Source organism: Archocentrus centrarchus, chromosome 11, assembly GCF_007364275.1.
Source record: "Archocentrus centrarchus isolate MPI-CPG fArcCen1 chromosome 11, fArcCen1, whole genome shotgun sequence".
Taxonomy (NCBI): Eukaryota; Metazoa; Chordata; class Actinopteri; order Cichliformes; family Cichlidae; genus Archocentrus; species Archocentrus centrarchus.
The window spans coordinates 3,370,854-3,395,904 of NC_044356.1; the positions used below are offsets into that span (position 1 = coordinate 3,370,854).

The following is a 25,051-nucleotide window of genomic DNA, read 5'->3' on the forward strand; positions in this document are numbered from 1 at the left end:
ATAGATATATATCTGTACGTGCATCCATGGTTTCTGATTTGGAGAGATTTTGCAGCATTTGGTGGGACAATGTTATCAATGCATGTGCTGATGCATTGATAATCTTAGAAACATGGTGTCTAACCAGATACTTACTCTGGATGGCATTATTTGGCCTCCAGTAACACTGAGAAATCTTGGAGTCATTTGGGGTGGCTGTAGCTCAGTAGGTAGAGCAGGTCACCTACTGATCGGAAGGTCAGTGGTTCAATTCCTGGCTACTCCGGGCTGCATGCCAATGTATCCTTGGGCAAGATACTTAACCCCAAGTTGCTCTCCGACCGTCCCGTCGGAGTATGAATGTGTGTGAATGTTAGCTAATTAAAAGCACTTAGCTTAGTAAACATGGAAGTGCTTGTATGAATGGCAGTGCATGGGTGAATGTAAAACATGTATAAGCGCTTTGAGTGCTCTGACTGAGTAGAAAAGCGCTATATAAGAACTAGTCCATTTACCATTTACCATTTTTGACCAGGATATGTCCTTCAATGCACATATTAAACAAATATGTAGGACCGCTTTTTTGCATTTGCGCAATATTTCTAAAATTAGAAACATCCTTTCTCAGGGTGATGCTGAAAAGCTCATTCATGCATTTATTACTTCTAGGGTGGACTATTGTAATTCATTATTATCAGGCTGTCCTAAAAGCTCCCTGAAAAGCCTTCAGCTGATCCAAAATGCTGCAGCTAGAGTACTGACAGGGACTAGAAAGAGAGAGCAGATTTCTCCCATATTGGCTTCTCTTCATTGGCTCCCTGTTAAATCTAGAATAGAATTTAAAATCCTTCTCCTCACATACAAGGTCTTGAATAATCAGGCACCATCTTATCTCAAAGAGCTCATAGTCCCATATCACCCCAACAGAGCACTTCGCTCTCAGACTGCTGGCTTACTTGTGGTTCCTAGGATACTTAAGAGCAGAATGGGAGGCAGAGCCTTCAGCTTTCAGGCCCCTCTTCTGTGGAACCAGCTTCCAGCTTGGATTCAGGAGACAGACACCCTCTCTATTTTTAAGATTAGGCTTAAAACTTTCCTTTATGATAAAGCTTATAGTTAGGGCTGGATCAGGTGACCCTGAACCCTCCCTTAGTTATGCTGCTATAGGCCTAGTCTGCTGGGGGGTTCCCATAATGCACTGTTTCTCATTCACCTTATTTACTTTGTTTATACTCCACTCTGCATTTAATCATTAATTGATATTAATCTCTGGCTCTCTTCCACAGCATGTCTTTCTCTCCCCTCAGCCCAACCGGTCGCGGCAGATGACCCCCCCTCCCTGAGCCTGGTTCAGCTGGAGGTTTCTTCCTGTTAAAGGGAGTTTTTCCTTTCCACTGTCACCAAGTGCTGCTCATAGGGGTCGTTTTGACTGTTGGGTTTTCTCTGTATTATTGTAGGGTCTTTACCCACAATACAAAGCGCCTTGAGGCGACAGTTTGTTGTGATTTGGCGCTATATAAATAAAATTGAATTGAATTGAATTGATGCTGGTAGTAACCAGTGATATTGGGACCTCACGTCTCATATGTTAAACTTCATTATTTATGCAGTTTATTTAAAGCTAACATCGACGCAGGAATTTATAGCTCATGTCTGAAAGAGTGAAAAACCACACAGGTCCCGTCAGGAGCAGGTTCCAGGTTTATTGAATAAGTCGCCATGCAGTTAGTCAGGACGTGAAGGACGGACGAGGTTTTCTGTACATGATGAAAAACTGAGGCAGACAAACAGGAACACACCTCCACTCGTCAGCTGGATTTTAACAAATGAACACAAATATTCCAACATCTCGCTGTAGAGACGCAGATTTACATTCTGAATTTGATCGGAGGCGAGGAGGAGCTGCAGGAGAGGGTCGAGGTTCAGATTTAAATGTAGAGAAAATTAAAGCATTTCACAGACCATCAGTTTAGAAATAACTGCCAAATGATAACATCTTTAAACAGAATGACTCAGGTTTGTGTCACTCATTTACTCTAATTTCCACAAAAATATTTTTCCACATCATTTTGCACTTAAATAAAATAAAATTTGAGTTAATATTTTGTGTATTTTCTGTTAGCAGAAATGCACCAATGGCATGGTAATGGTAACTTCATTGTTGGCCAGACTCCTCATCCTCACTCTGAAGCTTCCTCCTGTCTCCTGAGATGAAGCTGTTTGTGAAATACCTCAGAAACCACTGAAGACTGTTTTCATACAATTTTTCTTCACACAGTGAAAAGTAACGTTGACCATGACGTTAGCATCGTTAGCATTTGCCATAGAAATGCGTTTTGAAAAACAAACACTAAAATGGCTGCGGTGATGACTTAGTGTTTAAATGTTTTAGTAAAAATTGAAAACAAAGAATCATTTACAAATGACAAACATTTCATAAATGCACTTAAACGTTTTTCACATTGAAACTGTGTTCAGAGCTGATGAAAGAAAGAAGGCAATGAAAGGTTTTCAGGAGCAGGGACGAGTTTCAACCAACAGGTTTCCTCCAAAATCCAATTTAACGCCTTCATTCTGCTTTACTTTACAGGCATCTCTGCCTTTAACAGCGATACCAAAGGTCACCAGTGACTTTACATTAGACAAAATTTGTAAAGAGTTGAAGAATTGTATGACTATGAATTGTAAATAAATGCGCGTAAGCGAGGAGGACACCAATACTGAAACTTGTCCCTGATGCCGTCAAACATCAGGTATAAAAGCACTTCTGAGGGCCGAACAGTTCGTCCCTCCTGTTGCATTGATAAATTTGTACCTTCTGTACGTCTCAAGGCATCAATTTTTCTCACGGGAAAACAAACTCCGTTCATGTACATATTCACAAATAATTAACAAGAATGAATGCAAGAGTAATGCTAATCTGGTAAACCTCAGACTAACGGTAATGTGATGCTGCATTCACAACAACAGACCTCTTTCTCCTTCAATAGTGGTCAGAACATCCAGAAATCAGCCGTGTGACCGTGCCATCAAACGCCGGCTTTGTTCCAGCAAGAAGCAGCTACTTTCCACTGGCCGACCTTTCCTCTTATCGCAGTTAATTATGCATTAACATCAGCAGAAACAACACGAAGATAATTCGCAAACAACAGGGAGTAAAACTGCAATAAGGGCTCAGCTAGCCAGTCGTTCCAGTTTTATTTTACAGTAGTCCTGGTATTAGTGGTTGCTGTAAACATAAGTTGGATTAACGTATTGATTTTGTGAGTTTCAGGCAGTCTTGCTGATGGCTTATAATCAACTGCAGCAGGAGAATAAAACAACTTTTTAATAATTTTAGAAGAGTCTGTCTGTTGTGTAACACAATAAAATAGGAAACTTTTAATTAGTTTGCTAAAAGTGACTCCAGCATATAGTTAGGAGCTTTAGCTAAAGGATATGCAATAGTCAAAATAATCATATCCACTTATTAAAATATATTTTTTATATTTGCAAAAAGAAGTTTAAGTAGTTATCATTACCATGACAATGACTCAGTAGCCAAGTTTGGTTTTATAATAAGGTAATTCATTTACCTTTAGTTTGGCTTTACCGCTAATAGTTTTAATATTAATTTCAAATACAAATTTCTCTGTACACACACACACAAAAAAAATGTACTTGGCTACAAAGTCATTGTCATGCTAATGGTCAACTAGCAATGTTGCCAATTCCTCGGTAGGGAAAGTAGCAATTGGCTGTCCTAAAAGTTGCTAGAAGCTGTTATATGATGTCATAACGCCGGGAAAAGTTGCTAGATTTGTTGCTAGTACCTTTTTTGAAAAGTCATAGAGGGGTCTGCAACATTGCTCTCCAGCTAACTCCAGCAGTACGTTAACGAATCAGTAACTGCACTCTGCTAGCTCCATTAGCTTAGTGTTTAGCAGTAACAAGCTTTTTTTTTTTTTTAAATTGTGATCACAAATGGAACTGCAGCTAAATGTGCAACCAGACAGCCTCCAATGAATAAAACGGCAAAGTGCAAGAGGGACAAGCTAATATTTAAAGACATGACAACTGTGTTGTTAGCTAGGCTACGAACACATCGTAAAAACTCCTAATTTAGTATTTTAAGTAGATAAGTGTATTCCAAATACACACAAAAATGTTTCTCTGTGTAGGACACTGGAATAAAGCCAGCGTTACAGCATCAGTCCCGTCATCTTCATCATTAAAGCTGAAACTGTTTTAGCTCAACACTGAAAGCATGTCTGAGAAAAACGATGTTAGTTTCAGTGGCTGTTAATTTAAAAACATTCACATGTTCAGGAAACTGATCATCAGTCTCAAAGAAAATAAACAGGTCGGTGTCCACAGAGCCACCTCTTCTGATTGGCCAGCATTAGCCACAGGAATGTATATTGGGGCCAATCAGAGAAGAACACTATTGAGTTTTTAGCATGTAAATATTGATTCATGTAACAAAGTGATAAGTGGTTCAATTCTCCTCATAAGAACCATTTTGCTGCAGCTGGGCAGCCATTTTGGCTCAAAATAGCCACAATTAATCTTCCTGTTCCTTTTTTGAAATCCAACACTGCAGAGTCATCGAGTTGAAGAAAATACAATAATAAAAAAAACGATTACAATAATTTTTTTTCAGAAATTGAAATCAGACCTAAAATGACAGCATAACAAACACTAAAATCACCAATTTTTTTTTTTTCACCAGACACTTGTCACATTTGATAAATGTTTAATAGTTTATTATACTTCTCCTAAATTAACAAGTCACAAAATTTCTATGAAAGCTCTCAAGGCAACTTATTGTGGGGTTTTTTTTGTGCTGATGCTAGCTGGTCAAATGTTCATACAGGCAGTACAGCTCATGAGCATTAAGTGCTGCCCCTCTACAGGCTACTGGAAGTCAGCCAATCAGAAAAAAGTAGGCTTTTTTTCTTTATTGTGTTGCATTTAGATTTCTAACATCCAATCACAGTTATGCAAGAATAAAAACTCAAACTTATATTTAGAAAAAAAAAAAAAGCTAGCAAGAATTTTAACCAGGACACTGTCATGTTAATATCTAACAAACAACTGCAATATATTTTTAATAAAGTTACATTCTATTGTTTTCATAAGACTATTGCTGATCTTCTGTAACAACAACAGCTAGGTGGTTAGCCTTTAGTTTGGTAATTATTAGCTAGTAAAAGGGCACATACTACAGCAATGACACTAATAAATATTTTAATTTTATATTGAGAAAAATCACACAAAACTATTCGTGTGAGAAGAAGTTTAACTCATATTTCCACCAAATTATGTTGTTCTGATGAGCTTCAGCTCGATAGCTAGGCTTTTGGTGAAAACAGAAACTAACAAAAATACAGAGATCTCCACTAATGATATAAAACATATTTTATAACTTAAACCTTTAATTTACAGTCTCCAGAGTTTGCTCCAAACTCTATAAGCTGTAAGTAGCATCCATTAGCATGGCTAACATGACAGTGCCTTGGCTAAAAAGACACATATTTGTCTGGCTGGGAAATTTACTGAGTGAAAAAAATAATCAGGAAGTTTTAGTAACAACGAAGGAATCGTGCAGTCTGAGAATTAAAAACAAAGAGCAGGGATAGAAGCTAGGGGAAATGTAGCCTTTAACACCGAACTATCGCTGCCGGCAGATCTGTGCAAGCACATTTTCCATTACTGAGATTAGTTTAAATGGTTTCTGAAAGCTGGAAAGTTGTGCTTCACAGCCAACAATTACGGCACTTTCACTCACGGAAGCCCACAAACGCAGACACGTTTGACGCGCTCGGTGATAAAACGTTAGTGAAACTGCAGAGAAACAGCACTAATGACGAGCTGTGGTTGTGATAAATGTCTGGTGAAAACAACAGGAATTCAACTCATGGAGGAATGCTGCTGGAAGATGAACCAATATTCTCAGACTGCATTTCAAACAGGAACACGGATATTTCAGCCGCCCCCGTTTCTTTCTAAAACCTTTTCTCTGAGCGTGCAGAGAACACAAAGTTAATGTTGTGCTTTTTCCTCAGTGTTTCTGTTTCTGAGAGCAGACAAACTCCTTCAGTCACTGCTGGTGTTCGCGTCCACTCGGGACCTCATTTAAACATTATGAGGAACAAGCTGCTGCCACGTCAGCCTGAACCAAACTCGCATTTGAGCCTCTGATGGTTTCATGTCTCACTTCATTTTAAAAGAAGAGAAATTATCTGGAGAAAGTGTGCGACTTCTGCACTCCTGTCCTTAGAAAGCAAATCTCGGGTTTCATGATTACAAGAGTTTCATCTCTGAAAAAGGAGAGTCTGTAATTACAGGATGTTTGCTGACAAATTTTCAGAAAAAAACAGATTTTTTTAAATTTAAGCTTACGAGGAATCTGAAAGATTCAGATTCACTCTTTTTGTTGAGAAAAATGTTTTTGTATCCTCCACTGTGTGAGCTATTTTCTTTTCCTAATTAACGAATATTGGTGGTTGTTTCTGTAAACGGTTGGTATGAGCTCTGCTGCTGGTCGGTTTAGTAGTGATCTGATTAATCAGCTGGTTAAAAACAGCAGTGATGATTTCAGTCGTTTCCGTGTGACGAGCAGCTGGAAATCTAATCTGCACATTTTCAGAAATGATGTGATGAAATGATTTCTGTCTCCATCCCGTCTTCCAGCAGCAACTTCTAAACAGAAGTGGTAATCCCTCAGACTGCCGGCTTAGTCGAGTCCAGTAGAGGTCCGTCAGGTCTGAATGAAATCACGTAGCAGCGCAGAAAAACAAAAAAAACATCTGTTAGCGTTTCTGATTCCAGCTGCCATCTTCACTCAGTTCCAACCCCATGTCTGAAGGTGACCTCACAGCATTTTGGGTCACATGATGCCATTGGTGACATACTGAAAGGAGTCGTAGAGTTTGGTGGTGATGGAGCGCATGGACCCGTCCACCAGCTGCTCCACCAGCAGCTGCAGCTGCTCCTCCGTCAGAGACATGTGGAAACGCTCCTTCAGGCCGCGGATGGTGCTCGAGCCGTGAAAACAGGGCAGGTGGGAACCTGAAGGGTTAAATAAATAAAGAATAAGAACTGGATAACTTTTTTTTTTTAAAAACAGCTGTACAGCAAATATGTACTTGCTGTTGGCTCACTGCAGTATTGTGTCACGTCCTGTTACAGCACACAGTGGTGCATGTGTGTAGGTGATTCATTATAAATCTCTTTCATAGTGTAATCTTCTCGTGCTTTATCCAAAGCACACTCTCTGCTGAGTCACCTCTAAATTACATTCACATTATTCACAATTATCAACATTTTCCAAAGCATGCAAACCGTATGCCAGGGGGAGGGGTTAGGGTTAGGGTTAGGGAAAAAGAGTACTCTTTGTACACTTTGGAAAATGCTGATAATTGTGAATGACCCCCTTAGTGTGTCTTTAAGGATTCGCTAGCTTAGCCTAACTATTAGCTTAGCTCTTAGCCAACACACTAGCAGCATGGCTTCTTCTCCTGCCCTTTCCTGCTCTGTGTGTCGGATGTTTAGTTACTCCTCGGCCTCCTTTAGCAGTAACGATACTTGTAGCAAATACAGCCTGTTTGTAGCTCTGGAGGCCAAACTCAGTGAACTGCAGACTTTGCTCCACACCCTGGAAAATCCAGTAGCTAGCCAGGCCCCTGTAGTCGGTGGGGACCAAGGTAGCTTAGCCGCTACTTAGCCAGGTCGTTCTGACTGTTGGGTTTTCTCTGTAATTATTGTAGTCTTTACCTTACAATATAAAGCGCCTGGAGGCGACGGATTGTTGTGATTTGGTGCTATATAAATAAAACTGAACTGAAATTTTTAAATAGAAAATATCCAAACCCTACAAATTCAGCCCTTATTAAGAGCTATAAATATGTGAGAATTCAAATTGATCAGCGCTGCTGTTGTTTTGCTAATTTTATATGTAAACCTGAAACCTGGTTCACAAACAACTTTGGGAAACAGAAAACATTAATTGTGAAGAGTTTTAATAAAGAAATCCATGGATGTGTGCTCAGTGTTGTGCATGTTCATGAAATACTTCATGCTGAAGCCTTAAACCATGTGTCTGATGTTCTGTGGGGTTTTCAGCTTTAATCACATACAGACTCGTGTTACCTTGCTGCATGATCTCGACGATCTGCAGCACCTTCTCCATGTGTTTCCGGGCTGCGATCAGACCCTGAAGCATCAGCATCTTATAGTAGTTGAACATATCTCCGTTCAGCCCACCCATCACCTGAAATACACCAAACACCAGGCATCAGGACAACCACCATTTAACCCTGTGAACCCACAGGAACATTTTCTTCTAAAAGGATGCAGCAAAATGAAAGACTACTCAAAGTACTACCATTGATTAATGCTTCAATCTAATATAAATATGATCAATCTGTCTTTATTAGCTGGCCATGTACCACAGGCTTTTAAGGTGGCAGTAATTAAACCACTACTTAAAAAGCCATCACTTTTTCCTTTATAAATCATTGGTTGTTCAGATCAGCTAGTTAAATATACCAAAACAGATGAATACAGTGATATTTGATAAGTGAAATGAAGTTTACAGTATATTCAGTGAGATTTAGCAGATTCTGCAGCAGCTTGATTTTTATTTCCAGGACAGGTTTTAGGGAGAGACAGAAAGAAGTCTTTGGAGTGGAGACAGTAGCTCCCCACACTGTCCTGAATCCTGTATGAGAGCAAAGCAGGAAAAGTCTGACATAAAAATTTGCCAGCAGAGGAATCCAGAACGTCCAGTGGCTTAAAATCCCATCCAAACGAGGAGTTACCTACTGAACATCCACCTGTTTTTCTAAAATAAATAAAAAGACTCTTCAGCTCTTTGTTTCCTGCCACTGATCTGCTTTGTGTTGGTGTCTTATATGAACAACGTCTAATCTGCCCAGTTAAAGGTTAAATTACAGAAACCTCTCTCCCCCTCCTGAAACAGGCTAAACAAACGTCCGGAGCTCTGAGCTCAGCTCAGGTTCGGGATCATCTCCATGAACAGTTTTCTGCCCTCCATCAGCTCCTAATGCTGCACAAACTGCTTTTTACTCACATCCACAAACTCCGAGGTCAGTTTGAAGGCAGACGTTTCGAAGCCGAGGTTGCGAGGAGAGCTGGAGAGGATGAAGCCGAAGTCAATGTGGATGATGTGGCCTTCAGAGTCCAGCAGGATGTTCCCGTTGTGTCTGCACAGATCAAAGCAGATTCAGCGTTACTGAACCTGAAGCTCATGAAAGCACTTGAGACTCACACCAAGATAAAAATGACAGGAGTCCTTACTACAGGAAACTAAATCCTCTGAAGAGCAGGTTTACCTCCTCTTCCTCAGTCTTCTGTAGCTCCAACAACTCTCATTCCAAACTGGAAACCTTAGCTGGACTACATTCCTCATTAAAACCAGAACAACCTCATTTCATGGCTTTTCCCAAACTAGGTTTTTCTTCATACAGTAAAAAAAAAAAAAAAGAAATTAAATTACAACCATTAAAAACTAGAACCAGATGTGGATGGTGTGATAAACTTTCACTGTTGTACTTTTACAATGATTAATGTATTAAAATGTTCATTTTGTTGAAGCTGTGGGGGTCAAATTGATTTCCAATCTGTTTATATACTCTTTATTTTAATGTCAGTAACACCATTATCCAAAACTCATCTTTGGGGTGGCTGTGGCTCAGGAGGTAGAGCAGGTCATCTACCGATGCAACCGCTGGAGTATGAATGTGTGTGAATGGGTGAAGGCAAACGTGTTATATAAGCACTTTGAATGCTCGAGTAGAAATTCGCTATATAAGAACTAGTCAATTTATCTTTAACATGTCCATGAGCGTCGTCTACAATAATTATACTTCTGGATGTATTAGCTTTTCTGCTGTTTATTAGCGAATTCCAATAAACATGTTAACTTCAGGATTTATAATGAAATAATTGGGATCATTTGTAAAACACCCCTAAAATGTCATTTTAAATACTTTGTCAAATCTTACTTCAGTTCAAAACGGTCTCCTGAATCCAAGCTGGGAGCTGGTTCCACAGAAGAGGGGCCTGAAAGCTGAAGGCTCTGCCTCCCATTCTACTCTTAAGTATCCTAGGAACCACAAGTAAGCCAGCAGTCTGAGAGAGAAGTGCTCTGTTGGGGTGATATGGTACTATGAGGTCTTTGAGATAAGACGGGGCCTGATTATTCAAGACCTTGTATGTGAGGAGAAGGATTTTAAATTAAATTCTAGATTTAACAGGGAGCCAATGAAGAGAAGCCAATATGGGAGAAATCTGCTCTCTCTTTCTAGTCCCTGTCAGTACTCTAGCTGCAGCATTTTGGATCAGCTGAAGGCTTTTCAGGGAGCTTTTAGGACAGCCTGATAATAATGAAAAACAATAGTCCAGCCTAGAAGTAGACCCAGATGGCCAGGTTTGCTTCACAATGTGCACACATGATCTCGTGAGAGTCCTCTTCATGATTTTGCACGGCTACAGAAAGAAGCATAGACGTATGCATGTCTTTGGCAAGAAATGGAAAAGGGAAGCACAAATGACAAATTCAAGCTTCCTATTAAACTTAAATTCACAGCTCAGTGTTGCCAATTTAGTGACTTTGTAGCCTTTTCAAACACCCCCTAGCAATTTTTTTTTTCTTCTAAAAAGTGACAAATTTAGCAACTTTTTCCGGTCACTTGGGCAACTTTTGGAGACAGCCCTGTAAGCCAAAATCCTCAGCCTCCACCATGTTTTGTGTACACAGCGCGCGTATCGCATCCCTTTGTACGCTTTGATTCCTCACAGTGTTACTGGAGGCCAAGGTAATGCCATCCAGAGCACACAGGGATACATAGAGAATAGGGTCTAATAGACTTATAATTAGAAAAATTAGATAGAAATTAACAACTTAACCTCTTCAAGAAATGACGTCTTTACCAATGTTGTTGTAGGACATGGTTAAAATGACCCCCCTCCCCAACAGTTCTAGGGTTAAAACCAGGACCAGAGCAGAAGCCAAACCCTCACAAAGAGCAGGAAATATAACAAAAGGATCTCACCTGTCTTTGACCTGCAGCAGGTAACAGATGAGGCTGTATCCAGCACAGCTCTGGACAAAGTTCCTCTGAGCGGTGAGGAAGGCCTCGGTGGTGAAGCTGCCGTGTTCCTGCAGGAAGTAGTCAAGCAACGACAGCTGACTCTGTTTTCTCACCTGGTGGAAATGAAAAGTGTGTTTCAGTCTTGAAGCACAGAACACACAGATTTTCCCAGAATCCCCTGCATACCTGGTGCAAAGAGACGGCATTGAGGACAGGCTCGATCATCCCGCTGTCTGAAGACATGACGAGGATCTTGTAGGGTTTGATCCACAGAGGAACTCTCTCCTGCTGCCAGATGGACTGTCGACAGAAACAGACTCAGGTTCAGCATTAAAGCAGTTTAACTGTGATGGCAGCAGTGTTACTGCGCCTCTCCTGTGCCTGTACCTGCAGCTGTCTGAGGACCTGATAGGCTAGCAGCTCCTGCCTCAGGTCGTCTCCACACTTCACTATGACCGACAGCAACCTCCAGTTGGGCAGGTGACCGTATGGAGAGGCCTCCCGGATCCGCCTGAACAGAAACATTGTTAACACAGCAGCCCAAGTGAGACGCTGAGGAGCTTTCACCTGCTCGGCTTCATGGACCCACCTGACTTTCTCCTCCCAGGGCTCTTTGAGGGCGACGGCTGATGGGTCCTCAGGGTCCCTCCTGAAGGAGGTGGGAGTGTGAGCGAGGTTCTCGGACAGGCGCCGTCTGAAAAACAAACGCGAGGTCAGAGCTTCATGGCAGTGACAGAGCAATAAAGATGAAGGCTTCAAACCGAACACTGGTCTGCTGTAACAGTTTCATTCTCAGGGAGAAGAAGCAAAAACTGTTCTTTCAACAGATAATCCTCTGCCTGCTGAACGTGCTGCTCCTCGGTATTCTGCGGCACACAGATCGATGCTGCACTTCCTGGAAAAAAAACAACTCACCACCACAGACATCTGCACCTTAGTTGATGCCAGTGTCCTATAAATAAGGTGGCACTGAATAACTACAAGGATCTCTCCACTGGTCAGAAGCTTCTTCTACAAGGGAAATACTAACCAACAAAGGCATCCACTTTCCTTCTACTTAAGCCGTGAGAAGCACAAATTCTTTAATATCAAGTGCCAGAAAACATTGGTGGTGTTCCTCTGGGTTTTATTTACTTTAAAGACAGCTTCAAATCATTTTTTTTCCTGGTAGCTTTGTTTGAATGTAGCTCTAAATTCTTTTAAAATGCCATAAAATGGGGCTCCTCAGAGTTCTTATCTTGGCCCTTTAGAGCTTCACTTTGGTTTGAGTTACTTTAAAAAGGTGCTGTCTTCAGAAGTCTTGCTTTTGTTCAGCACCCTCTCTTTCAGCTCTGTCGTTGGTTTTAACCAGAGTGGAGGATTACCTTCCTCTCTGGCAGCTGAATGTCCACCATGTTCACCATCAGCGGGTTTACCTGATGTCTCCAGCAGCGATGAACACCGGCTCTTTACTCTCCAGACTCGTGATGCTGTCGACTGAAAACTGACTGATGTTGTCGCTGCTGCTGGTCTGAGCCTCTGTCTGCAACACACACACACACAGACACACACAGAGTTATTGTCCCTCAGGAGGACGCTACACTGGGTTTTACCGTGATCACACTCAGTACGGCAATGTTTTGTACATACCTCCACCTGCAGCTGCCCGATATCATCTGTGGCCCACGCCTCATCATCATTGTCATAGTTTGGGACGGTGGAGAAACTTCCCGCTCTGTGCTCTGATGTCATACTGCCGCCGCCATTAGCCACGGTGCTGCAGTCCAGGTTCTCTGCAGAGCGGGCCGAGCGTATCCTTGTCTCTGGGATGCGAAGAGGAACAGGAGATGTCTCAAAGCTGTCGCAGTCCAACACCTCCACATAAATGATGTATGGAGCCTAAAGGAGGAGGAGCAGTTAGAGACTGGACAGATGTTCTCTGGCACATCTGGCAGGTTTACTGACAGTCACCTTATCCTTGGAGTTGAGAACCACGGCTTGGGTGTGGGGGACCCTGCAGACGTGGTGCTGGTGCTCGGCGGTGGGCAGCCACACTCGGGCCGGCAGCTTGTGGTTGAGCAGCGACAGCTCCGAGATCAGCCGCTGAGTCTTCTGCTCTTTGGTCGGCAGCGTGGCCAAACGCTTCCCGATGCAGAGCAGAGACTTGATGAACTCCCTCTGAGGACGGAGGCGCTCGGGCTGCAGACGCAGGAAGTAAAACCCGTTTGAAACAATGAGAAACGATGCCGCTATGATGTCCTTCTGTCCACTAAACTCATGATGTATCCTTGACCTGAACTGAACACAGGGCATACTTAAGAATGTAGAAAGCTGTAATGCACAGTTTTCATCTTTTAGGCTAAAAAAACATTTCTTAGTTCATTTCTGTTGATTCTGTTTTCCTTCAATTATTTTAGGATTTACATATTTTCAAATGTAGATCAGTGACTGCAGCACATGAGCTGAACTCCCTTTAAAAAAAAAAAAACGAGTAAGTTCTGTTTCTGAGCTGCCACTCAGCCTGTAATCAGCCACTGTGAACATAAACACATTCAAACACACGAGACTGATGGGTCCCGCCTCGGCACGTCACATGACCGCGCCGCTGCTTCAGCCTGGCGTTGGTTAAACGCTCCTCCAGAGGCTCCACACATGGAAACGTTTAGAGAGAAAATCAAAGGCAGGGAAGACGGTTTAACAACGACCCAGATTCTGACTCATCGAGAGAGAAAACGGGAACAAAGGCAGGAAATGCTCGAGTGATCATCTGACTCTGATTTTTCTCAGGAGCAGCGCAAACATGAGCTGTGACAGAGAAAATAACGACGCTTTAAATTATAAATATTTTAAACAGGAGAGCACTTGTTTTCTCCCTGTTGGTATCTGGCTGTAAACCGACACTCATCCCTCCTCCTTTTCCTCAATTCCTGTCCTCCTCTCCATCCATGAGGAGGAGTCAGGTTTTCATTTTGCCACCTCATCTCGTGTGTCATCTGTTGTTTTTCTGGGTGAAAACCAGACTGATGAAGATCTCCTCCTCTCAGTTTAGGTTCAGGTTTTATTGATCACCTTTAAATGAGCCAGTTTACAGCCTTTAAACTGCAGGTGGGTCAAGAATTCAATCTGAAAACACCCGAGCTGTGGCCATCAGCTCAAAGCTCAGGTTAGACCACAACAATCATTTAAAAAGAGTCCAAAAAGACCAAAAGAAAGTTACAAACAATGAAGGAACTCTTTCTGCTCACAAAATCTGGAAACTAGACCTAAACACCAAAGGCTGATGTGCAGAGCTGAGTTTTTAGTGAGGAAGATGAGTTGATCTGTACATGAAGGCTATAAGGCAATCAGGAGTACCACCAACTGATGGTGGACCCATCTAAGTGAGCAGTGTGGTTTTAGGGAAATGTACACATCATATTTTTCTTTAATCCGACTGTTAACGTTGATTTTTTTTCCACTGTAAATTAAAGCTTGAATTAAAGTGAAAAAATACACGTCTGCTCTATCAGCGTCCTTGTCTGCTCTTACATTCCTGTCAAAGGTGAGAACACGAACAAAGGTAAGGATCTCTGAGGGGAGCGCCTCTATAGAGAAGCAGCTGCGTGACCAGGTGAGCTGCTTCATTCATCGGCTGTTCAAACACAGGCAGAAAAGCACAGAGAGCCTCTCAGAGCGGCGCTTTGACGGGGGTCACCTGTCAGAAATATTTTACGAGCACCAACCAGAAGCCACGGAGGACTCGCTCTGACGTTTCAAACTAAAAATAAAGAAAATATGATTTTTATAAGGTTAACAATCTAAACTCTGATAATTTACATTTACTTACTAAAGCCTTTCATGTGACAATAAATTCTCTGCAGGAATCGTCCACACCTTCGCTCTGAGATTGGTTCAAAATGTTACATCAGTAGCAGCTCACATGGCTTAGGGCAGGGGTCGGCAACCCGCGGCTCATCCAGGCTTAACCTGCGGCTCTGTGCGGCTCACGGAAGTAAATTATAAGTATCCAATTGAAGTGCATTTTATTTTTGTCAGTTTGGTTTTTGTTGTAGTTTTAAATTGTGACATCAGTGTGATCTTGAAATACTAAAATAAAATCATTTTATTTATCTATTTATTTATTTTCGTTTCTCAATATATGCGTCACTCGCGGTAGCCGCTACCGGCTTCCTCGAGTATTTGCGGCTCTCACTGTTTTGTTTTCCGTGGAAACCGGGTTCAAATGGCTCTTTCCAGATTACAGGTTGCCGACCCCTGGCTTAGGTGTTGTGTGCTTGCAGTATTTCATGTAAACAACAGGGGTCAGTAACCTTTGACCCCCCCAGAAGACCAATAGCACCTGAGAGAATCTGCACCTCACCTCCTCGTGCACCACCTCCACCTTTGGGTTACTGCCAGTTCGTCGGAGACCGGCACCAGGCCCGCTGCTCGCCGTGGTGGCGTCTGACTTGGATCTCTGGTGGGTCCTCCTGGACGGGGAAACAAACACCTCCGGCTCCCCAGGCCCGGGGCTCTCAGGTGCGGGGCCGACCACAGAGGCAGAGGGGGCCTCGGAGTTGCTGCTGTTGTGTCTGCGGTGACGGCGGTGGGACGGCGATGACAAGGGGCTCTCAGAAACAGATGCAGACAATGGCCGAGGAGCGTCAGATGCAGGAGGGTTGAGCTCGTTGGACAGGATAAGCTTCCGGAGTTTGGTGCCTCTGGAGTGACGCTGGGTGGAGATGTGCATGTCGGAAGAGTAGGCGCCAAGCAGCCAGGCGGAGAGCAGCGAGAAGGTGATGCTCGCTCTGCAGCGATGGATCTGATGGAGACATGAAGATTTAAATGAGACCTTCCTGAATCCGACAGTCTCTGAACTGGTCTCTATGAAGTGACCCAATTCCAATTTTGTGAAATCCAATTTTTTTTGCGTGGTCGTTCACATTTCCAAATATATGCAATTTGTATGTGATCTGTGTGTGAACTGCAAACGAGCCTAAATGTGTCCCACAGTAGAGGACGCAATAATGTCACACGTAGCGAGCGCGCTCAGTGTTTACGGAAGTAAGTTTGTTTTCCTTCCCGCTTCCGCGTAACGGGACGCAGAATAGTGACGTTTGTCGAGTATCGATGAACCAGATCAGATGAATGCGACCTGGCCGTACACACACAGGTCGCATTTGAAAAGTGTGAACATAGCCTATGTGAAGGACTCCAATGTGTCACTAAGGGTTGTCACATGCTCACCTGAGGACCTCCTTTGGCATACTTAGGTAACATTAGCTTAGAAATGGGCTCCAGCTGGCTATAACTTAGCGACTTAGCAGACCAGCTGTAACCAGGTGTAAGAGGACTCACCAGGTATGGTCTGATGGCGTCGCCCACCTCGGTGTCCATGTGCACGTACATGTTTAGCAGCTGCGGCAGGTAGAAGTCGACCTCGTTGTCGGGGAAGCTGAAGAGGCGATTCCCGATGTACGCCTGCACGCCCGGCTCCTTCGACTTGTACAGATAGGAAATCGCCATGGACACGTCGAACAGCTTTGACTCAAACAGGCGCAGCAGCCACGACTGTTTCGATGACGATGACGGTGAGGAAGACTTCAGCTGAGCTGACGGAGTCGGTTCAGACAGGGATGATGTTTCACCATCTTTCTGCCCTTCCTCCTGTTCCTCATCTTCCTCTTTGATGGAGCTGGTGTCGGGGTTGATGTGCCACGTCCCAGCGCCACGCTCAGCCACATCTGTTGAGTGCTGCTGTTGATCGTCCTGCTGCTTGTTGTCCAGCAGCTTCACTTTGAGGAGCACTTCCTGGCACGCCTTCAGCGCCACCTCTGGGTCAATGACTGGAAGCAGAACAGAGAGGTTAGAAACAATAGAGATGAGAACCAGAAGCCAAAAGAGCAGGAGGTCAAAATCCTCCAAACAAAACCCAAAATGTTCCCTAACATTCAGTCATGGCCCCGCCCACACCTCACTCCAAACTCCGGGACTTAGCCTAAATAGATTTCCCTGAACTGAATATTTTGTACATTTCTCATTGTTAAACTGTTTCTGTCCTCATTACCTTGGTCGACGACCAGGTCCATCTCCATGGCGTCCTCTGAGATGACATCCAGTGGGGGGCTCGGTCCTCGCGGGTCGCCCCCGCTCGATGTGCCGCTGCTGCCGATGCCCTCACTGGCGCTGCTGCTGCCGAGGCTGCCGGTGCTGCCGATGCTCCCGCTGGGGGAGGAGCTGCGGGGGCTGGCGCTAGGTGAGGAAGTCTGCTCGCCGTGGGGGGGCGGGGGCAGCTGCAGCTGTGGCCGAGGGTGACGGTAATGAGGGTGGTGGTGGTGGTGATGATGGTGGTGGTGATGATGGTGAGTGGGGAAGTCTGAGGAGCTCTCAGAGCAAGAGGAAGTGGATGAAGTAGAGGAGGAAGAGGAGGCACTGGAGGGTGAGGAGGGGCAGGAGAAGGTTGTCGGGGAGGAGGATGAGGCAGGAGGAGGGGGAGGAACAGAGTGCGAAAGGCGGAGCGAATGGAGAGCCGGGGACGGGGACACATCGGCATCGGCCATTTTGGAAGAGGAGTCCTACAGAAAGACAAAGAGAAAACATTATGGAACCTGAAGAACATCTGGAGAACCTCAGCAGATCCAGCGACACCTGACAGGGTTAAAGCACCATTTACCAGTTAAACCATCATTCATCGATGAAACTCCACTAAGCTGAAGGATGTGAGAAGTTCTTACAGCTCTGAGACGAGGTCACGCATCAGAACAAATCATTCCAGTAATTTCTGATCAACTGATAACCATGGTAACAGATAAATACATGCTGACAAACAACACGTGAACTTCCTGTTCTCAGTGTTAGCAAGTAACATGCTGGGAGCAGAAACAATGAGCCAGAAACAAGAAGTAATGGGAGATTTAGCAAAGTACGTTTAACGACTTACTCAGCAAATCACATGACTTCTGAAGCCGCCATTTGTATGCAACTGCTGGAGACAAAAGGCAACTGCTGAATTTTGTGAGGTGAACCATATTTTGATTTCAGATAGTTTTGTGAATTTCTGCCAGTATGGCCACCAAAGACACTCGATTTTGCTGTGCCATAAACTGCAGTAATAAAAAGACTTCCACTGACCTCAGGACGGGTCAGAGGTACAGACTCCATCAACAAAGAGAGGTCACAAATGCTGAGTCACTGAGTGTGAACAGCGAGAAGCTGAGTTCAATCTGATGATGAATGGAGAAAAATAAGGGTCAGTGTATCAGAATGGGCGTTGGACCGCCGGGAGACAGGTTAATTTTACCCTCCTGTAGGGGTGTGCGATATATATTGTCTACAATAATATCTTAATTGCCATGTTAACGATGTGAGAGCTGACATTATTCAGTATGCTAATGAGTGGGGAAAAAAAAAAAAAAACACAATCAAAACGCCTCGGCTCCACGCGTTCACTACTTTATGCTTTAGTATCCACAGGTTTCTGTAAGAGCACACGGCTACTTCCGCTGTTCGGTTTTATACTTCCGGTTACCCAAAGTCAGAGCCAGAGTTAATGACAAAATTCGGTTACTTTGTGCTGTAACAGGCGGCTTTATTAGTTGGAACATGAGCTCAGCTTGTGCTGTTGTCTGTTGTCATTACATCAGTCTGTACATTTTTTCAAATTATTTTATTGTGTAAATTTGTTCTTTTTCCCCAAAATTATACTACCCAGTTGCACATCCTATATCGACAACTAACCTGTTCCATCATCAAGTATGAGGAACATGAAAAGTTGTCCAAGACAAACCTAAATCAGGTAAGGTGTCTGGCCAAACACACACTCAGCAAACTTTAGCCCCCCCGTGACCACAACTAGCGGGATAAAGAGGAAGATAATGGATGTATGGATGTTAATATCCTTTGAGTTAAAGTAGGTATGTTACAATCACTGGTCATAACCTAGCGACATTCTCGGAGCTCACCTGTTTGGAGCCTCGGATAATACTGTAACGGACTGGATCAGGACAAGCGCAGGAGGCAAGCGTGAGCTACAAACTCACACTTACAAGCAAAAGTATGAGATTATAAAATTTGTAGAAGCAAATCCAGAGATGAAGCAGAAGCAATTGCAGCGAAATTCGATATTTAGACCCCAAACTGTTGAATATTTTGAAGAATCGGATTTTATCCGTCTTAAGACGGATTTTTTACAAATCAGATGAAATTCCATGGGACATTTGAATCTGACTGAGGCGACTTCTACTGTATTTGTTTTTGTGGTGTATCTTATTTTGAAGGCATGTTTAAATGTTACCATGGTGACCAGAGAGCATTGTGGGCAGAGAGGATGTTATTTATGCTGTGGTGCAATGTTAGAAGGACGCTGCTGATAGAGTTGTATAAGAATACACAGTGGATTCACATTTATTATTATACTTAGAAAATATCTCACTTTTGATTACGGTTGTATTATTTACTTTGACGTATTTATCCGCCACACCTTAAAGGCCGGTCTGTGGAAATATTTTCTAACACTAAACCGATCCGCAGAACAAAAAAGGTTGGGAACCAGTGATTTACTCCACTTGTGGGCACTGTACAGAAAACCCAATGTGCTTGCTCCCTAGGTGGACCTCAGAGCATTTCCATCCTTCCAAAGGAAAGAAGATAAAATTTTTGTTGCTGTACAGGTGTTCTTCCACTTGGTGGCTGCAGCCATAAAGACTAATGTGGAGAATGGTATGCTTCCCCCTGAAGCCAGGGGCACTGCCCTGTTCCTGGAAACTTTTGATGCCATGTGGACTTTGTCAGTTCCAGCTGGCAGCCAACTGCCCTCCTTCCAAGACTGCGGTGACCAGGAGAGACTTCGAAGATGGTATGGCAAAGTTATCCTTTTCAGACCTCGTGGAATCCTGGACATCCTAGACTGCCAAAAGAGGGTCCGCAGGAATCTCCTTTCAGACAAGGACTGGCACTTGCACCTGAGTGTTTTCCGTTACCTGAGTGAAGAGCTCCTGATTTGGCGAAAGGTCACATCTGTCTTGTGCCTTTGAGAGCTTAACCAAGATCATATTGAGAACCTGCATTGCCTCATTTGAGGATACAATGGTTTTAAGGACCCTCCCACCCTGCGTGGCTACGTGGTAGCCCTGAGGTCCCTGGCATCGGCAGCATCAACATCAGAGCTGCTGGATTACATTTCACCCGGAGCAAACTGAGAAACATTGTCCTGGGCGACTGAAGAAAATCCCCTCACTCCTACTGCAGCACCACCTGCTCCAGCCCCCTGCCCCAACAAAAAAAACCCTTTTGCAAAAACCCAAGAGGCCTCCGGTGCACCTGAGAGAGAGAACCCCACCTGGGAGGAGTCCCTGTGCTCATACATGAACAGTATGGAGACTGAAGCTGGAGCTGCTGTTCATAAGATCATAACCCTCAGAGACACAAGCTGTGGATCAGTGAGGATTCCCCACTGCCCTCTCTACTGCCCTGAAGAACTTCCAGCAGGAGCTACACTTTGTCTCTGAACCATCGGTCATCCTTGCCTTGAAATTTGAAAGTTATTTTAAGTGTCAGATTGAATCCATCATGTACACCCCCCAACCTGACCTGGTATTGTGTCTGCATTAATGAAAGCATTTGTTGTAGATCCCGTGCTGAGTGATTCACATGAACCAGCACATTCATGTGTTTTTGGCATTGTAAGAATTTTTCACCTGTGAAAGAGTTTAACAGGAAACCTTTAAAAAGCAAACGAGGAGTAAAACTAAACAAGGACAAAAACCAAAATCTCTCATTTACAATAATATGCCCCTCCCCCTTTCCCTTGTTTACTACAGAGCAGACGCATTTTTCATGATTGCATTTTTTCCTAAATTGTTTTTGCTCCATTTCATTTTGTCTTAATGGATATGAATTTCAGGTTTGTGAGTAATGGCTAATGTTCTGGTTAATATTTCATATTCATATGCATTGATATTGTTTTGGATAATAAAATAATTCTGTCATTTACCATTCTTATCTTTTCAGTTTATTTCTCCCTGATCTGAATCAACCTCTCCTTCGTGATGTCACTGTGTCACAACTGAATATTCATGCAGTCTTCACATGTAATAGTAATCTAATTACTCTTATATTATCATCTACATCATCTCCCATCAATTGAACCAGCCACAAAAGTAGTGATCTGAATGGCAGGTACATGCCTATACATGTCACAGTGCTTCAGTTCAGCGTGTTATACTACAGGTACATAGTAATTGTATTGTGTTGATTTCATTTGCACATATGCATAAACACACAGTCAATATCAGCAGTATGTTTTAGTTTAGGGGTGCCAGCCAGGCATCAAGGATGTAAGGAACCTCAGCACCCTCAGACATAAAATGGAAACAACCCAGTTTAGCTGCAGGTAAAAAATATAAAGATCCAACACAGAAAAAAGCACAACAAAGCAACCAGTCAACACAAGGCATAACACAAATCCACGTATCTCTCTGGCAGGGAAGTCTTTCAGTTCATTCCTCAGAAAAAGAAACAAACACACAATATTTCAGTTCCACAAAGCCTTTCAGTCCATTTACCAAAACAAATCCACTCCGAGATTTTCCTCTCTGTGCTCAGTTCAACATAACAAGGCCAAACAAAAACTCCACCCTGGGTTTTCCAATTTCCAAACAAAACAAAACAAGCGTGCTCCCCACTTCCAACAACGTATGCCAGCTGTCAACAGTTCCAAACAACTCAAATCCACCGAGTTCAACTAGCTGGAGGACTTGCATCAGGTTGTCCAATCCAGGGTCATTCCCTTCAGTGAATCCCGGCAGTTCGTCGCCGATGGGTCCCATCCTGAGGCTAAGTTACCTGCGGAACTACTGAGCGTGGAGCTTAAACTTGGTGCGTGTTTGGCCAAGATCGCACGGATAACGCTACTACACTAACCACTGGTCCATAAGTAAAACAGTATGGGCTGGTTGAACACTGCAGCGCCAAATCTGTGGCATCCCATTGGTCAGCAGCCGGAGGGTGTGAAGGTAAGCTCAAGGGAAATAAACAATCACAGGTGGCCATATTTTAAAGGACAGCCATCCGGCTGTCACAGTAAGAACCCATGATTATGGGACTGCCGAACGCAGCGTGGTTGTCAATCAACTTCTTCGGTTATCGATTTCAGATCGCTGTTAAAAATCTTTTTTCCTTTTTGGAAGTTTCCCCGAGTCCTCTCTCAATTGAGAGGGGCCTTTTCAGTTTTTAGGTTTAGGTCGAAGAGAGTGGGGCTCTGTGTGTAAACACTGTGTTTGGCAGCTTTCAGCCTTTGAACAACGATGGCGGACGCTGGTCATCCGTCGGGAGTGCATTTGATGACGTCACACGTCCAGTGGTTTAATCTCTGTAATCCACTTCCTGTTCAGCTGGGCCAACCGGCTGGTGTGCAGCAGGAGGTTATCTCTCTCTCTCTCTCTCTCTCTCTCTCTCACACACACACACACACACACACACACACACACACACACACACACACACACACACACACACACACACACCAGCTGATACCGATCACTTTCAGATTATCTCCTCAACAGTGAGGAAGTCACATGACATGTAACATCATCATCCTCCTGGGTTCAGCCTCAGCTCATCACTTCACTCAGACACACGGCTTGGCTCATTACTTTCTGTTGCATAAACTAAAGGTGATCCACACGTGAGAGGACAAAACAGAAGCTTCCTGTTTTACAGGAAATGTGCAACACGTTTTTCCTCACAAAGCATCATAGTCAGAAATAATATGGCTACTGGCAGGCGGGGTCAGTGTGGCTTTTATTGTCTGTTACTGATCAGCATCTATCTGTGTGTGTGTGTGTGTGTGTGTGTGTGTGTGTGTGTGTGTGTGTGTGTGTGTGTGTGTGTGTGTGTGTGTGTGTGTTGCTCCCATACAGCCTGTGGATGCAGCCTGATAGCTCTGCCCTCTCATCCAAATATGGTCACTTCTAGTTACAAAAAGCCAACATGGCAGCAGCTAAAAATGTGGCTTCAGAAATCAACAGGTATGGCCATCTTTTAAATACAGTTTTTGAACATGATGTCATCACACTGCAGAGACTCAGTGTGTGCGTGTGTGATGGTTTCCAGATGTGGAGGCCAACACCCGCCCACACATCTGCTGTGTTTGTGTGTGCAACTGTGGTTTGAATCCTCCAGTGTGACTAAAGGCGTCGGCTATTCATGCAAACACATCGGCCAATCAGAGAATAGACATGGCCATGTGCTTAAACTCATCTCACGTACCTGTGACTAGAGGGTTTACAGTCCATCCTCCCACCTGACAAGACCTTATGGTCCACACTGAACTCCTCGATCTGAAACTAGCCGATTTAGCTCCGCCCCCTTTAAAAGACAGCTTCCTGCTCATTCTGACAGTTTGAACGGCGAGTAGGCGGGGCTTATATCCCATTCTATGACTTCACAGAGATCCAAAGTAGAAAAACTGATCTTTAGATCAATCTGACCCCATTATTAGAAATATTAACCCACCCTTGTGAGCTGTGATTGGTCGGTTTGATTGGACTAAACATGGCGTTTCAGCATCTGTGGTCGGTGGCGGCGCCGGGGGGGGGGGGGGGGGGGCTAGGGGGGGCTATAGCTCCCCCTGGAAAAGTCATAGCACCCCTGTAGCACCCCCAAGAAAATAGCTTGTGTCCTGTGTGTGGAGAACTGAAAGAACAAATGATCCTTTATGGCACCCTCAGTAAAATGCTTAGCCCCCCTTAGCACCTACAGAAAAATATTTCTGGAGCCGCCACTGCAAGAAGTGAGTCATCACTTCTTTAGCAGAAGTTAATTAAGGCTAATGCTAACAACTTGATCACGTGACTGATGGAGGTTTTGTTTCTGCTTCAGATTAAAGTAAATCTGCTGTCATGGATTCATCCAAACAACCCATCAGAGCTTCAGTCTGAAGCCTCAGCCCTGACCTCTAACCCCGTAACCCCTCCCCAACCTCCAATCCAGCAGTCACATGACCCCTGGCTGCAAGTGTTTAAAGCTGCTCTGGTTCTTCTTCAGTTTCATTCAGCTCATGTTGGTCCATCAAACACCTGCAGCATCACGGAGGTCTCCTCTGCGCTACTGCCGTCCGTACTCTCGAATACTGCGTGTCACAGACATTTAAATAAGACGCTGTTAATGCTGACCGAATACACGCCCTCACGGTGCACATGCGCATATTAAAAACACGGTTTGTTTCGAATCGATTAATCGGCCTCTGATGCAGAACTACAACCGTGTGTGTCGAGGAGGAGGAGGAGGAGGAGGAGAGCCGCTCCCTCCTGATGAAAACAAACCGGAGGAAGGAGCAGGAGAGGCTCAGCCCGACCCGAGATTAAACCCGGGCCAGCCGAGCCTCTCACGCTATTCACAGCTAGCAGCTAACCCGAACCGAGGCGGAAAAACGGACCGAAGGAAGGAGCACCTACCCGTATACCGAGGCGCTTTCAGCACGCTTTAAAGCTCCGAAACTCGGTCTTCAGTCCGCTCCGTCTACGGCCCTTTGGTCCACGTCCCGGTGCGGCTCTCAGTCCACGACTTCAGGTTCGGACTCGATCCATCCGCTCCGGATTTGTGGCCTGGCTCGGATCGGCTCTGTCTGCTTTAAAGCAGTGGTGACGCAACATCCGTCAAGACAGCAGCAGTACGTAATGACAGGATCTTCCGGCGGGGCTTTACACAATAAAAGCACGTAGAGATAAGAACAAAATCTTAAAAACAAACATCTGAAGGTCAAAAACACCAAAAACATGAAAATAAAACACAGGACATATTAAAAATCTTCCTGTGTTATAAATATTGTGACGCCAGTGACAAAAAGCAGAGGGTTTTATTCATTGCCAATGAAGCTGAGAACAAATAACATGCAGATTCATTTTCCAACAGATTCTGAAATATGGGGTGTTTCACTTTGGATTTCTTTCGAGCTGAAACTGATTTATTAACCTTATTTTTTTTATCTGAACTTTGTCCACATATATAGTAATAAT

General features: G+C 43.9%; 1 protein-coding gene across 1 annotated transcript; it reads right to left on the minus strand.

Moving 5' to 3' along the window:
- Positions 1-1,672: 1,672 nt before the first annotated feature.
- Positions 1,673-24,690, minus strand: LOC115788039 (phosphatidylinositol 4-kinase beta-like). The gene is made up of 14 exons (XM_030740905.1): positions 24,491-24,690; positions 17,104-17,611; positions 16,395-16,882; positions 15,418-15,858; positions 13,029-13,256; positions 12,708-12,956; positions 12,494-12,600; positions 11,668-11,772; positions 11,466-11,589; positions 11,265-11,378; positions 11,040-11,191; positions 9,056-9,188; positions 8,113-8,233; positions 1,673-7,032 (listed from the first exon to the last, which is right to left on the minus strand). The coding sequence occupies exons 2-14, from the start codon at positions 17,594-17,596 to the stop codon at positions 6,851-6,853; spliced, it is 2,937 nt and encodes a 978-aa protein (XP_030596765.1). The 5' UTR covers positions 17,597-17,611; positions 24,491-24,690; the 3' UTR covers positions 1,673-6,850.
- Positions 24,691-25,051: the final 361 nt, after the last annotated feature.